This window comes from Brassica rapa, chromosome A09 (assembly GCF_000309985.2).
Source record: "Brassica rapa cultivar Chiifu-401-42 chromosome A09, CAAS_Brap_v3.01, whole genome shotgun sequence".
NCBI classification, from domain to species: Eukaryota; Viridiplantae; Streptophyta; class Magnoliopsida; order Brassicales; family Brassicaceae; genus Brassica; species Brassica rapa.
Window position 1 is genome coordinate 12,614,731 of NC_024803.2, and position 15,380 is coordinate 12,630,110.

General features: G+C 31.2%; 1 protein-coding gene across 3 annotated transcripts; it reads left to right on the forward strand.

Annotated features, from left to right (window-relative positions):
- The first annotated feature begins 4,106 nt into the window (after window positions 1-4,106).
- LOC103839260 (pumilio homolog 14-like) lies at window positions 4,107-15,380 on the forward strand. 3 transcript variants are annotated; one of them, XM_009115765.3, is made up of 6 exons: window positions 4,107-8,700; window positions 8,872-9,693; window positions 9,792-9,951; window positions 10,388-10,551; window positions 10,646-10,895; window positions 10,993-15,380. In XM_009115765.3, exons 2-6 carry the CDS (start codon window positions 8,885-8,887, stop codon window positions 11,092-11,094), a joined length of 1,485 nt encoding a protein of 494 aa, XP_009114013.1. In that variant the 5' UTR covers window positions 4,107-8,700; window positions 8,872-8,884; the 3' UTR covers window positions 11,095-15,380. The 3 variants fall into 3 exon arrangements, with proteins under 3 accessions (XP_009114013.1, XP_033135694.1, XP_033135693.1); XM_033279803.1 differs by having other exon boundaries at window positions 4,107-8,463; window positions 8,513-9,693; XM_033279802.1 differs by having other exon boundaries at window positions 4,107-9,693.

A 15,380-nucleotide genomic window follows, 5' to 3' on the forward strand; every position in this document is an offset into this window, starting at 1 on the left:
TTAAGTTTCACCAATTGAACAAAAGTAACTTTTATTAAATGCACAAAAATATAATGAAATGTTAGATTTGGGTCAAATATAAATCGGTTTCTTTCAGGTCCAAGTTCTTTGGGTCTTGGGCATTTATATCCAACTCGGTGTTTGAATTTTTTTTGTTGATATAAGTTCCTTTAAGTTCCAGGCCAGTTTGAATCAATAATTCAAGAATCTGTAAAATTTACTATGTAATTTAGTTACGTAATGAGGCTAGCTCGGTTCGAGTATTTAGGACAAAAAGATCTAAAAAATCCGAAAATCCAAAAAAACAAAACACGAAAATACCCAAAATAAAAAAATAACCCATAAATAACTAAATATCTAAAAGACCAAAATTTTACCCGAGAACCAAAAATATCCAATATTTTAAATATATTTTTAAAATTTGAAATTTTACCCAAAATCTGAAACTATAACAGAAAACGCAAATCTAAATTCACAATAATATTTTTATACTGAGAAGATATCTGAATTACTCAAATATACAGAATATGAACAAGACATTCTAGATACTTTGGGTACCCGGAGTCTAACAGAGACCTGCTGGTCCAAAAAAATCTGATCGGTACTTTTTCCCAATACCGAGCCTCAGCCTGTATTTCGTATTGGTATGGTTCGTTTATCAAATTTAGGTAAAATTTTCATACTTAAGGAAAAGTGTTACATAAGAGTATATATATAAAAATCTCGAATAAACTTATTCATAAGTTATATAATTTTAAACAAATTTTTGTATTCGATATAATACGACATTATAACATAATAATACACAATATATTCAAAATACTATCTCATATTCAACTTCGTATATAACCCATAAAACCCGAGCTTTCGAAGCGCTTATAGTTATATATAAACAACATACGTGTAAAAGTTAGTAAACGTCCTACAACTATAATTGAAATATAAATGCGAACTGATGCGTTTAATAGAATGATTTACCCTTGTATGTAATGTTAGGAGATAATGAGGTAGACATTGTTTAATTAATGTACTTTTAAATAAGTCTAACAGTTAATAACAACTTTTTAAGTAGATAAAAGTAGGTCTGGACGTTCGGATCGGGTTTGGGCCGATTCCTTTCGGGTCCGGGTTTTTGGGTCCTAAATATTTAGATTCAATAGGTACTCATAAATTTTCAGTTCGGGTTCGGGTCGGTTCTTTTCGGGTCCGGATAGCTTCGGGTCTATAATTAAAATACCCACAAAATATTCATAATTTTTTGGGTCCATACCGAGTCTGGATCGGGTTCGGATATTTAAGATGTGAAAAGAACATGACATACCCAATTCCATCAAATTTAGATGATATTTGTTATATATATCTAAAATTTTACAAAATAACTTAAATAAAACTATTAATAATTAAAATAAAACATTTTTAAACTCTAAATTTTACATTTTAAAGCTTCATATTATCTAAAAAATGTTAAAAACTAATGACAAATATTGTTAACAAAAGATATTTCAACTAAATCATAAAATAATATATATAATATAGAACAAAAAACAGTGACAGGTTGTATAGCAGTGACAAAAAATTTAAAATCTAGAGGAATACAAGGAGATACAGTTTGTGCACGGTGTGGAAACGCAGAGGAATCAATAAATCATGTCTTCTTTGAGTGTCCTCCGGCATGGCAAGTGTAGGCACTATCTAAGATTCCATCAAATCCAAATTTTTTTCCAACTGGTTCTCTTTTTACTAATATAGATCATTTATTTTGGAGAGTTAACCCGAAAATGGAGGATCATCAGTTTGCATGGATACTATGGTATATTTGGAAGGGCCGGAATAATAAAGTTTTCAGTAATATTGATATTGAGCCGAGAGAGACGCTAAACTTAGCAGAATTGAAGTCAAGACTTTGGGCTGAGGCACAAAATATCAATAATCCAAGGGTCGTACCTGAAGTACAGCTTAGATTGCCCTTAGTGATCACAAGAAGATGGTGTTTCACAGATGGGTCTTGGAAAGATAAAGATGTTTTTTCAGGTCAAGGTTGGCTCAGTACTCTTCCAGGGTTTGAGGGTTTGTTAGGGGCAAGGAATGTAAGGGCAAGTTTATCACCTCTTCATGCGGAGATAGAGGCATTGACTTGGGCAATGGAATGTATGAAAAACTTAAGACAATATCAGGTCACGTTTGCAACGGATTGTTCTCAACTGGTGAAGATGGTTTCAGAACCAGAGGAATGACCAGCATTTGGAAGTTACCTGGAGGATATCAAGCTTTTGAGAAGAAGCTTCACCAACTCAGAAATTGTTCATGTTTCGAGGACGGACAATAAAATGGCGGATCGCTTGGCACGCAGTGCTCGGATACAACCGTCGTTCGTCATACACATGGATGCAGAGTTGCCACTATGGTTTACGGAGTCTATATGAGTATGTAAATGTTCTTGCTGTCAAAAAAAAAATATAGAACAAAAAACATCATAGTATTAGATATACATGTTTTTAAGTCGGGTACAAATTGGTTTTTATTGGGTCGGGTCTATTCGGGTCGGTTCTTTTCGGATCCGGGTCCATTCGGATCGGTTCCTTTCTGTTCCGGTTCTTTTGGGTAAAAGAATTTAGACCTAAAAGATACTTGTAAATTTTTGATCCGGTTCTGGATTGGGTATTTTTGGGTCGGTTCCAGTTCGGATTTTCGGGTCCAGGTTAAAATTCCCAGGCCTAGATAAAAGTATGACCTAAATTGATAGATTAGATACTTAATTTAAAAATTGTAATTCAAGTTATGATTGTTTTTGATACAAAAGAAAATTGGTAAACTGATACTATTTGATATTTTTTTCTCAAAACAACATATAACAAATTAAATATCTTTTAGAAATATCTTTTTGTCAACGTGTTCATAAAATACAGTAAGATCCGTTATATATTAATTGAGAGCACTACAACATTTTTTTGTAGTCACGTGTCATCACTATGATGATTTTTAGAATCATTAGAGAAATATGTTGGTCCATATATAATAAGCTTTTTATTAAAGTAATCATAAATTTATTATTAATATTCTTCATTATTTTTTAAAATAAAAATTACGAAATTGTCTAATATGCCTAGAGTATATACAATTAATAATTTTGAATAATAAAAATTTGATAACAATTAGTGTATCTTCTATCGGATTTTTTTTTTAATTTTACTATTAAAATATAGTAAACAACCATATTAATCATATTATAAAACTTAATATTTTCTGAATATGTTTTGTTTTTGATTTTAAAACGATTATAAATTACTAATACTGTTAAAATTCTCACATTCAAATTTTGTAATACATCGTTTAAAATTTTGGTTATGAAAAGATACAAATGATTACAAAATCATATAAGTATAAAATATCATTTAACAATTATTAAGACTAGAAGATATAAATATATATATCGTTTTAAATTAAACTATATACCATATAAAAATACATAAAATATTTTATTTTGAACAATATATTTTGATAAAAGCTTTGAACAAATATTAATAGCTTAATTTTTCTAACAAAATATTGATTACTAAAACTATTAATCCCACAATGAAAATTTTGATATCAATAATTTATTTATTTTTGCTATAAGACATACAAATTATAAAAAAAACATATGAGTAGAAAGCATAATTTAATAGATATTAATGCAAATATATACTATATATATTTTAATATCATTTATATTTAATTATATACCATACCAAATAGATAAAAGAGAAATTACCACAAATACCACATTCATAATACCACTTTTCATGTTTACACTAATCACTTTTACTCTCATTTTTAATGAAAGGTTGAACACACTTATACGCATATGGTTAACTAATCTAAACTTAGGGTTTAGAGTTGATGAGTGAGGTAGGGTTTTTGGAATATGAAATTTAGGATTCTAATAAATATATAAATAAATACTTTAAAATATAAAAAAGATAGTTTCAAACATAATTTTTGATTTTTAAAAAACAATTTGAAAACAAAAATCGAAAAAAAATTCAAAAAACAATTTATAAAAAAGTTTGATTTTGAAAATGTATAATTCGAAAACATAAAAAAATTATTTTTTTATTTTTTCTTAATTTAAATAATTATTTATTATATATATATAGAACAAAGATATAAATGTTTTTTGCCACTTAATGAAGAATGTATTAATGAAATTTTCCCTAGAAAAAAATATTGTTTTGATTAATAAAATTTATTTATATGTTCGCCCCAATTTAATTATATACGCAATAGTTACTGACTTTTTAATTATTCAATATCCCTTTTATATTATTTGAGGAGCATTATAGATAACTAAACTTTAGTTGATGTGTTATTATCAAAATTACAATTTCCTATGTGGCATCACCACAAGCTCTCTCACACCCTATATTCAAAAATCCTTTATTAACTAGACTAATTACAATAATTGCCATTAATTGCCATTGATCATTAGATTATAACTTTACTAATATACTATACGTTTCTTCATTACAATAACTAACAAAACATTGACGTCCATGTTTAATGACGTTATTATTATTATTATTATTATTATTATTATTATTATTATTATTATTATTATTATTATTATTTCCTATACTTACAAAGTTACTTATATATGAGATAACGAGTTTTTGGTACATGGTCGACATATACGTGTTATAAATTATACTTCTTATAGTTAAATAGTTAAATAAAAGATATATATATATATATATATGCATGATCAATTTATAATCATGATGTGTCGGATTATACCATTATGTGTATATATATCGGATTTCATGTAACAAAATATTACCGTTAAAATTATAATATCTATGATCAAGTTAAATAGATTGAGACAAAAATATTATATACCATTTTATATATAATTGTACAATTATATATTTTGTATAGCATTTTATAGATAGTTAGACACAATCTAAGTATAATGTCTACCTATAGTCTAATTCAAGAAAAATGGCTAACTATAGTGTCTACAAATTAATTAAATGTCTAACTATAACGAAATCACGATGACCTGTATAATTCCGTTTAAGGACTTATCACGTTTAATGATTGTTACGAAATAACGTTGTCTAGTAGCATGAATGAAAAAATACAAATTCAAATCTGGGTGATATTACAGAAATGTGATTTGCGAGCACAACTGTGATTAATGATTGTTAAAAGGAAACTTCTAATAACTTTGATATGTTTTTAAATTATGAATTTGGTAACAAGGCGTGGGCTATTATTTTTGATCATTTTTGGTAATAATATAACGTCGATTATGGTTACAAAATTGGAAACGACAACTTGACTTTTGTATATAAGGAAGTTAGATTATGCATTCAAATTATTGTAATTAATTAATAATCGTGAATTTTATTATTATTATTAATTGTGTCATATAAAGGAAGTTTGATTTAACTATTTACAAAATTAAGGTAAGTTGCGATTACGATTGGAGCGCAAGTTACATGAAATCAAATATGTAATATGTTTTTTAGTTATGGCGATTATCTTATGTTTCATTAACCACATGGGCAATGATTTCTTAATATAAATATACGCCTTCTACAATTTATTGACTCACTATACCCCTTTTTATTTGTTTCTTTAAAAAAAATTTTCTTTCGTATTTTATTTTTCTATTATATATGTTTCTTTGAATATTATATCATAATTTTTTATTATGGAATCAATAATTTTATTTCCTATGTTTTGTTTTGTCTTAAATTCATAATAAATTAATAAAAGTTATTGCATACTATTAAACCTATTTTTAACTAACATCAATCTAATTTACACATAACCAATTACACAAAACAATTTTTTTCAAAAAAAAACACTTAAGCTTACACTATATATACATTCACACTTTTGTTTCATATATAAATTTCTAATATATATAAATTAAAAAAAATAAATTCTTTTGGTCACTCATTTCGCGCAGGGCGCAGGTTATCACCTAGTATATCAATTATTTCATAATATATGAAAATATATAATACATAAAATAATATATATACGTACAATATTCATCACGCGCAAGAACCGAATCTAGTTTTGTCATACTTTTTCAAACACTAATATGGCAACAAGAAACATATGAGATCTTGGCTGTCATGTAATAAGCTGAGCTAAACACTGTTGAAAATCACGACAAAACCTTTACAAAAGTTACATATAACCTTTAAATTTCTTAAACAATCAGATCAGACGAAAGAAACAAACATAATCAATAAATCAGTATTAATGTGGAAAGAAAAGAATCAACGATGCCACGGCCAAGCTCCTTCTCCGGCTCAAAGACTGATGAAAATAATAGACAAGAATGTCTGTAACAGCCTATTCTTGATGTGGAACACTAAGAGCTCAAAGTATGAAGATATCTTGCATTTCTGGTTTGGCTCATTTTGTATCCCAAAGTTTACTTATAAGTTAACACTTGGGCTCCGATTGGTAACAACTTCCGCTTTGGGCTTTAGTTATAGAATTATCGTTGTAGAAAATGAGAATGTTGAGACTTTGGCTATTATTTTAAGTTTTATTTAAATCAAATTGGTCATTAAAATTGTAGAAATTTTGAATAATATTTTTGAAGTATTTAATTTAAAGTGTAAATTATACTATTATTTAAAAATTAAATAATATGATGATAAAAATGCTACAGTATGGATCTCATAGAACAAGAAAAAAAAATTCAATGATTAATTTTTAAAAACTTAATCAGACATTTGATGTAAAATGGTTTTTAAGTATAATTTTACATTCAAAGGAAGTCTAATTCTACACTTCCACTTTTAAGAATATATAAATGTTTAGTTTTGTCTTTGTTTAACTATTAATTAAAATGCATAATATGATTCTTATTAATTTAATTAATCACTTAAGAAATAATCGTAAAAACTATACTCAAATAATAAAATAACACTTACATTGTAACAAATATACTATAGAATAACACATAATATGAAAGCCAGAGAGCTGTGTTTTAAATGGCGCATGACGTTCAATGACGATGAGTGGTGTGCCTTGCGCCATGCGCCATGGCGCAATAAAGCGATCGCCATGCAAACTAGGCTAGAAAATACATTATATATATAGAAACTTAGAAAAGCTACAAAGAAATTTAAACTAAATGCATTAGCATTTGACATAACCAATTCAAAATCCAATCATTCAAAACCATAACTCAAATCCAATTGTTCAAAACAGAAACACCAAAGACAAATAGCTAAATGTAAGAAACGAAAGTAAACATGTGTTCACAAACATGTTACTAACACAGCGAAGAACCAAAAATCAATATGGAACATGTTAAAAAACGTGTTACGTAACTGTGAATCTATGATCAAACAATCAAATATAAACAGTGGAAATTCAACTATGGATATGTGACCAAAGCAAAAAAAGAAAACAAATGAATTCTAAGGTGAGACATAGAAAAAAAGACAGAGATGAACTGAGAAGAAGAGAGTCGAGAGATAAGTGAGAAGAAGAGAGTCGAGAGGGAAATGAGAAGTCAAAACACCGTGAGATTTCTAAGGTGCGCCTTTTAATCGCCCTTTGACACCATTGACTTAAGGCAAAGGCACACCATGGCGAGCGCTTTGCGGAACCACCCTCGCCTTAGAGGTCTATGGCATTAGGGCCTTCGCCTTGGTGCGCCTTGCGCCATGGGGACAACGCTCACCTTTTTAAACCAAGCTAGAGAGTATTGAATAAAAGCTATAAATTATATTTTTAGCTTTTTCTAATTCTTGTTTTGAGTTTTTTTTATTGAATCAAAGCATGTACTTTAAAGTCCTTTTGTCCTCTTTTCAAGTTTTATAATGCTTTAGAAGAGAATGAGTTATTTTGAATGCAAACGAGTAACTAAAGATGCATAACTCTATGCAGATGAATCAGAAGTTTGGCAATGGATATAAGACCTCTCATCTATGGACTAAATTCATTTTTGGATACAGGATCTGAGGATCAAAAATTGCGTTATCTTTCAAAGACTCGAACTGAAGAAGATGAGACGTCGTGTCTGTTTCCATCTCCTTCTCATGTCTTGTTTGTGCATTCACGGACGTTGTGTCTTTTTCACTCGTCCGCTTCTTTGTCTATTTCTCCTTCCGCGCTTGAAGATGCTGCCGGCGGTGGATTTTGCCGGGTTGGTGATGCTTCTTCGCCAGTGGACTAATTTTTGCAAGTATTAATCTATACATGAATCAGACCCAAATCAAATATCTTATATTCGTATGATATTCGAATTAATTTTAGAAGACTATTCGAAGTAACTGCAGTTTCTTGAGTAGGAGAGGAGGAAAACTTGCAGATTCTCTTCTCTTTTGGTTTAGTACGAGATAAAAAAACTTAAATGTACCGAGAATATCCTTTTACCAAAACCTAAACTACTTTGGTAAAACCTACCGATATACATAAATACACAAGTATATATTATTCTGTTACGTCTATCATAATCTAAATTAAATATATTTTTTTTCATATTTCAAGGTAGATTGTGTATGTATCAACAAAAAAATATCATAACAATCCGTCTTAACCCATAACTCAATAAGAACTTCAATATTTTCTGTGATTATTTAATCTGCGTGGCAAAAACTCAAAACTAAAGACTAGAGAGATAAAAAGCCAGAGAGCGAGAGAGAGGGGGAAAGAGTAAAAAAGAATCTACAGAATTCAAACGTATTGGTTCAATCTCTTAGATTTTCTTTTCTTTAGTTGTTCATTCTTCAAATAAATCTCTCTCTTATTTACCTTAATCAGTATTTTTCCATTAATATCTAAGATCTCAGATTATCTTTCCATCAAGATATATATATTCTCTTTCTTTTTTTTTGTTTTCTGGTAATTCAGCTTTTCCATAGTCATGGACTCCTCTGGCATCAACAACACCAACAGGGAAAACAGCAGCGAAAGCCATGAAGAAGGGCAGAATCCAACTCCGGCAGCGAATCAACTAGGTGCCACTCAGTTGCAACCTTCTCAGCCTCAACCCAATTACTCTCGCAGATTTCTAGATGAACGGCTATCTAGATTCCCCAGTGGTGCTGATCTGCAAACCCTAGAATCCTCCTTCGGTTCGCTCTCCTTTGCCGATTCAAGTGTTCCTCCGTTTCTTGAAAACCGTTGGACCAATGGATCGTCTTCGTCGTCGTCACTACAATACCAAGAGATCAATGGCGCCCCTGGCTATAATGCTTATGCAGGGAGATGGGATAGTATTTATAGGAATCCTAACACTAACCGTGGTGTTTTCCGAAACGGATACTCGCAAGACGTTCCTTCTTTGTCAAGAGGTCGTCAGTGGGGTTCCAACAATGGACTAGGTTATGTAAGGAACGATAGTTCTTGGAGGAGCAACCAAGGGTTCTTGAACAACCATGATCAGTCTCTGTATTTCGGGAACCCTAGAACGAGATCGATTGCTTCGCTTGCTAAAGATCAGAGTTCGAGTGCTGAGTTGCAGAGGAAGATCTCCGAGGGTTCCAAGGAGACCATCGATGTGGTTTTCGAGGGTGTTATCTTTCACGTCTGTGACTTGATGGTTGACCCTTACGGCCATCACGTTCTCAGGAAGCTTATGGAGAGGTGCACCTCTGAACAGATCTCTCAGATTGTTGATGTCATCACTCAGCAACAGTTTCTATTTGTTAAAATTTGTACTGATCCTGTCGGGTACGCACCTCTTATCAACCTTTGTTGAGCTGACTTAAGCATTAGGCTTAGTTTATGTGTGTTTAGTTTGGATTTTTTCTTTGTTTTGGCATTTTCAGAGCCCTTTCGGTGAAGGCGCTGTTGAGGTGTCTTCAAAATGAGGAACAAATTTTGCATATAGTGCGAGTTGTCAGCTGGGGAGCACTTGTATTGACAAGGAGCAGCAATGCACTTGTGATTCTCCAATGCTTCAAGCAGTTTCCTCCCTCGCACACTAGGGTACGCATCTCTCTTATCCACAGTACTCAGTTCTTGATATATTCTTTTATGATATGGTTGGTTCTTTGGAGTCAATTTTCATCTTTGTCTTTCTCAAACTTGAAATCACTTCCTTATAACACAAAAAAAAAAAAATATATATATATATATATATATATATTTTTTTATATATAGTTAAAGAAATATACTGTACCAACTTAAAGTAGTTACAATAGTTAGATGGACCAGTTATTTTTGCAGTACTGTCTGTTTTCTTCAGTTATGAAGTCATGACCAAAAATATATTCTACAATATCTGTATAGTATGTTCTGTAGCAGTTCTAACCTAGCTAACTTTCTTACTTGTGGTACAAGTAAAATTAGCAATCGTATTTTCCAAACAGGTTTGGTCTTGGAATATGACACTCCCCTGCGTTTTGTCTTTTGTTCTTTACAGGAGCTTCTTGCAGTTATCGCTCAGAACTGTTTGCAGATAGCAACTGATGAATATGGCTGCCGCATGCTTCAACAATGTCTTCAAACTGGTTGTAACGTGGTAAAGCAAAGATTGATTCAGGAGATAATCGCGAACGCGTTGAGACTCTGCGCTAACTCCTACGGGTAAACATGAGATGAATGATCATACATACAATCATATTCTTATGTTCTCATATCCTAATTTGGTTACTTACAAGTACTATATGTTCTCCTTCAGAAACTACGTGGTGCAGTATCTACTGGAGCTCGGTGATACAAATGTAACAGTTTTGCTCCTAAAACAGCTGCTAGGGAACTACGCGTTCCTCGCCCGTAACAAATTTGCAAGCCATGTTGTGCAAAAGTTCTTGAAAATCGAGTATATCGACCCTAGCTTCATCGTATACGACTTGCTTAAAGATATTGATACACTTCTTCTTGATCCGTTTGGAAACTATGTCATTCAAACGGCATGGTTTGTATGTAAGGTAATGAATATCAAGACGTACTTTGATTAGTACTGTGGTATATTTCTGCGTAGAGATTTATGTTGGAGATCATGCAAATCTTGTTTGGTGTATGCAGGAGGAGTTGCGCATGCTCTTGATGATGCATATTAATCGTAATAAACGATTGATGAGGTGCAACATGTATGGGAATAAAATTCTGGAGAGTCTCAATCTCTAGAGGGGAGAAAGAATTAAGAATGTATTTGCTTCAGGTTTTCTTATGCCATTGGTTTGTATCTTTGACTTAATCGTCGTTGGGTTTTTTAGGTGAGTGTTTTGTGGTGGGTTTGTTCTGTGAAATCATACACCATTATATGTCCTGTATTGGGAGATTTGTCTTGGTGTTTGTCTTCTTTAGCAACTCTGTCTGTAAAAGACTCCGACTACTAAATGTATGTGTTTGTTGTTTTTATTCTTGTTTTGCTTCACTGCTTACTTCGTTCAACCTATTATTCTTCGATTATTATTGTCTCTTGTTCCATTTACAATACGTACTTATATATGCTTTTGATGAAATTTGTTTGAGAATGCTTTGGGCTTTTTTTGTGTTCTTATTTTTTCAAAAAATATTGTTACTACACTAGTGTTTTGATAAGAGATCTCCAGTTGAAGATACTCTTTGAATATCTAGATATTTTTAAAAAAAAAGGGAAATTAGCATGAATCTATAAAAATATTATATCTCAGGTACAATCGACAAATCTGTCATAAACTCTGTTTGTACCTCCTTCTTCCTCTCAAAGAAGGTGATTGGAAATCATTCTGGTGCATAAGTCGCTTGGTTGGATCTCTCTGCCCCGACACCAAGGAGAGAATTGGGGATCCGTAACATTGAGGTTTAGAGTGAAAATATGCTGTAAAGCTTATTTGGATGCTCTTTTTTAGAGCAGGATCTATTTGGATCGCTTATGAGGAGGCATACATACCTAAATCATGCTCATCTTTGGTCTCTAAATGAGAAACCTATAACTTTTCTTGGATGTTTCAGAGATTACTCAAGCTAACCATTGCAGTTTAGAGCTTAAGTTTTGAATTATTTTCTTAAGCATTAGTAAAGAGAGTTATTCTTTATACTTGATCTTATTTGATTCTTGAGTTTTAGAGAACATGTGAGTGAGAATCTTCTTTCGTCGTTACTGTCTCCTCCGTCGGTGTGACCTCACGTCCACCAACGAGAATCTTCTTCTTCCTTTCTCCTCTTTCTTTCTGCCATGGCTACGATGGTGCTTGCTCGGTTTTCAGCCACGACGAGTCTGGTTCCCGATCCAGACAATATACTGCTTTGTGCAGTTTTCAATCGTGTCATATTCTCGGGGAGAACCCATTGTTACCTTTTGCTGGACCCTTCGCTTCTTTCATCAAGCGTTCACAAGGTTTGGGTTCCTTAGTCTATTGGAGTAAATCACTTATATTGGAACCTTGCCTTTTGTTAGGTTTTAATTATCTCAATAAGAGTCTCCTTTTACTCTGGAATGAGGATGTTGTGCTCTCTTTGAAGCTCTTTTTACCTCAGTTTGAGGATGTTGCAGGCTCTGTGAGTTTCATTAACCTCACTATGAAGCTTAATTTCAGACTTCATAAAGCAGGGATTTGTCGCCTGAGTTTGTAGCTGTAAGGTCCCCAATTGTTCATGTTAAAAATTTAAAATCCTTCCGACTGATTCGGTGAATGGAATGTGGTTTCAAGCTCTAAAAATTGGAGGTTTTGGGTGGTCTATCTATGGAAAGGGTGAAGCCCATGACTCCCAAGGCTCCTCTATTAGTTTGAGCGCAGGCTCGTCCCTTGCCAACGAAGCTATAAAAATGCTTGAAACTCTTCAATTTGGACAGACTCGTAGACTCTCAAGTCTCATCAGTTAATTTTGAACTCTATTGTCCTCTTCTCTGCTATGCGTTCATGGCTGGACATGATTAAAATCACATGTCTTCTTTTCAGAAACCTTGTCACTCTTTTCACTCCACTATCTTGTAGTTTTAATCAATGCACGACCACTTGTTTTGCTGTTGCTTTCGTGTTGTATCCAAACTATGTTCTTTGATTACTCAGTTCATTGTACCACATCACAAAAAAGCATGAGCATACAAAAATACTCTGTGAAGATGGTCAGAATTCTACATATATTATTTTGTTAACTCTCACATCTGTTTTTTTTTTAATTTCTATTATTTTTAGTACGATATTCATCTAAGAATTAACCAATAAAAATGCCTGTAGATTTCAATTTTATTTTCTTTTATATATATATACAATACATTAGTTCATGAGTGTAATGAGTCATTACATACATATTTATCTAAATAATTAACTGTTTATATATTTTCTCTATACTGTTTCATATTTATCTTTACATGTTTGCTTATTTTGTGAAAGATTTCTGTTACAAAAATATTCGTTATATATTTGCTTTTTTACACGGGTTAATTATGAAATTACAAACTATGAAAAACATTAATAAATCTTTAGGTCAAACCATTGGACCAATTGGGCTTCCACTATTCGATATATTTGCTATTCGTGTTTTTTTGTATACACACAAAATATGTATGCAATTCCATTGGTGGAGTTTTTATAGTTTTGATAATATAATTAAATAAAAATGAATAGTGTTAGAAAAGTTGGAATACTTTAGATAATTTTGGTTGGATTTTCCATAATTTTAAGAAATTCTTAATTAAATACTAGTGTATATATTAAGAACCTTGTGGTTAGAACTCCCATTTGATATGCTCTTAGATACATGGAATCTAAAATGTGCCATGTTTGAAATTACGCCCAACGCAAGTCGGAGGGTAGACATGGATTTAGAGAATTAATGAAAAATTGGAATTTAAGCATGGATTAATCAAGGATTAGTTTTTAAGATTTTTGCATATTCGTATCTATATAAAATCTAACTTCTCTTTGGAATTACTATAGAACGTAGTAGCTCAGTTGGTTTCTGGAAGTTTTAATAGTCTTTTGACCTGAAGGTTTTAATAGTCTTTTGACCGCGAATTTGTATTCTGGAGAGAGCTTTTTTTAAGTAATTTTTCCTTTCTTTTAACTGAAGTGCATTAAAGTAATTTTGCAATTATCTTCCTTCTCCTAAAAACTGTAACTTTCTGTTTTCAAACTGGATTTCCTCTATTTTTCTTCCATAATTATCACTTTTTCATCTATGTTTATTAAGTTTACTTAAATTTCAATTGATCCAACAAAAGAACATCTTTTCTAGCTTAAATTAAAAAAAAAAATGTTTTTTTTTCAAAAATTCAGATTTATCAACTGATTAGCGTCAATTCGCATCGGTGGTCTAGCATGTCACATATATTCGCCTGTTGATCGGCTGAGTTGGGAGTTTTAGAAATTGGCAAATGAGTAACTACTCCCTTCGTATCAGTTTAAATGATGTTTTAAGAGAATTCTTTTGTTTCATTTTAAGTGATGTTTTCGAGTTTCAATGTAAAAAATAAATGTAATTTTATGATTTAACTATTTGTATTCTGCAGTATGATTTTCTATTGGTTGAATTATAAGTATGTATTTATTGTTGTTTTTAGACCAACGAGAAAAATTATATAAGGGGGTGTTAGTGGGACTTAGATTTCTATAGAATTTGTTGATTTTAAAAGTTGAGAGATTTGTTAAATTTAGAAAGAGATGTAGAGAATTTTGTCTATTGTGAAAATCTATGAAAATAAAGTAATGTAATGATTCTAAGAATTCAAAGTAAACATGTAGTATTTTCAAAATCTTAATTTGTGAGTTAAAATGATAAGAATTCAACTCCTAATAACACTTACTTTAGTAGATTTGTAGAATCATTAAAATTTTAACTTTTTGAATAACAAATGACTTTGTATAGAATTATAGAATCATCAAACCAATAACAATAGATTTTAATGAGAATATGAGAATCTATAAACCAATAACACTAGACTTAGAAATTCTAAAACTCATTATAAATCTCATCCCCACTAACACCCTCTAAAAGTTTGTAATTTCTTAATCGTTGTGCAAAAAACCTTACAATCCACTTATTTTAATACAGAGGAATACAGAGGAAGTATTAGATATCATTAAAAGCTCTTTTGGATAATTTTGCATCGAATGAATTCAATGCGGTCAACATATTAGTGGTTATATTTTATTAAAAAGAGAAAAATTAATTGTTTTTTTTCTTTTTGTTCACTATAAAACTAAATTGCGTATCCAAACGAAGTAGGTCCCTGAACATGTTGGCACGACACTGACCGTGGACATGCTTTTTCTTTCTAGAAGCTGATATTCCTACCTTATATTGACCTGCTTTTTGATAGTGAACTTCGCGAAGCGACTTGTACAAAAGATCCAAAATCCGACATGGCTAATACATCTATCAGATACTCTTCACTATAACATGATTCAAAATACCAACATATAATAACCATTCCACATATTAACAAAAATAAATTATTACAATGATAAACATTATACATAGATTTT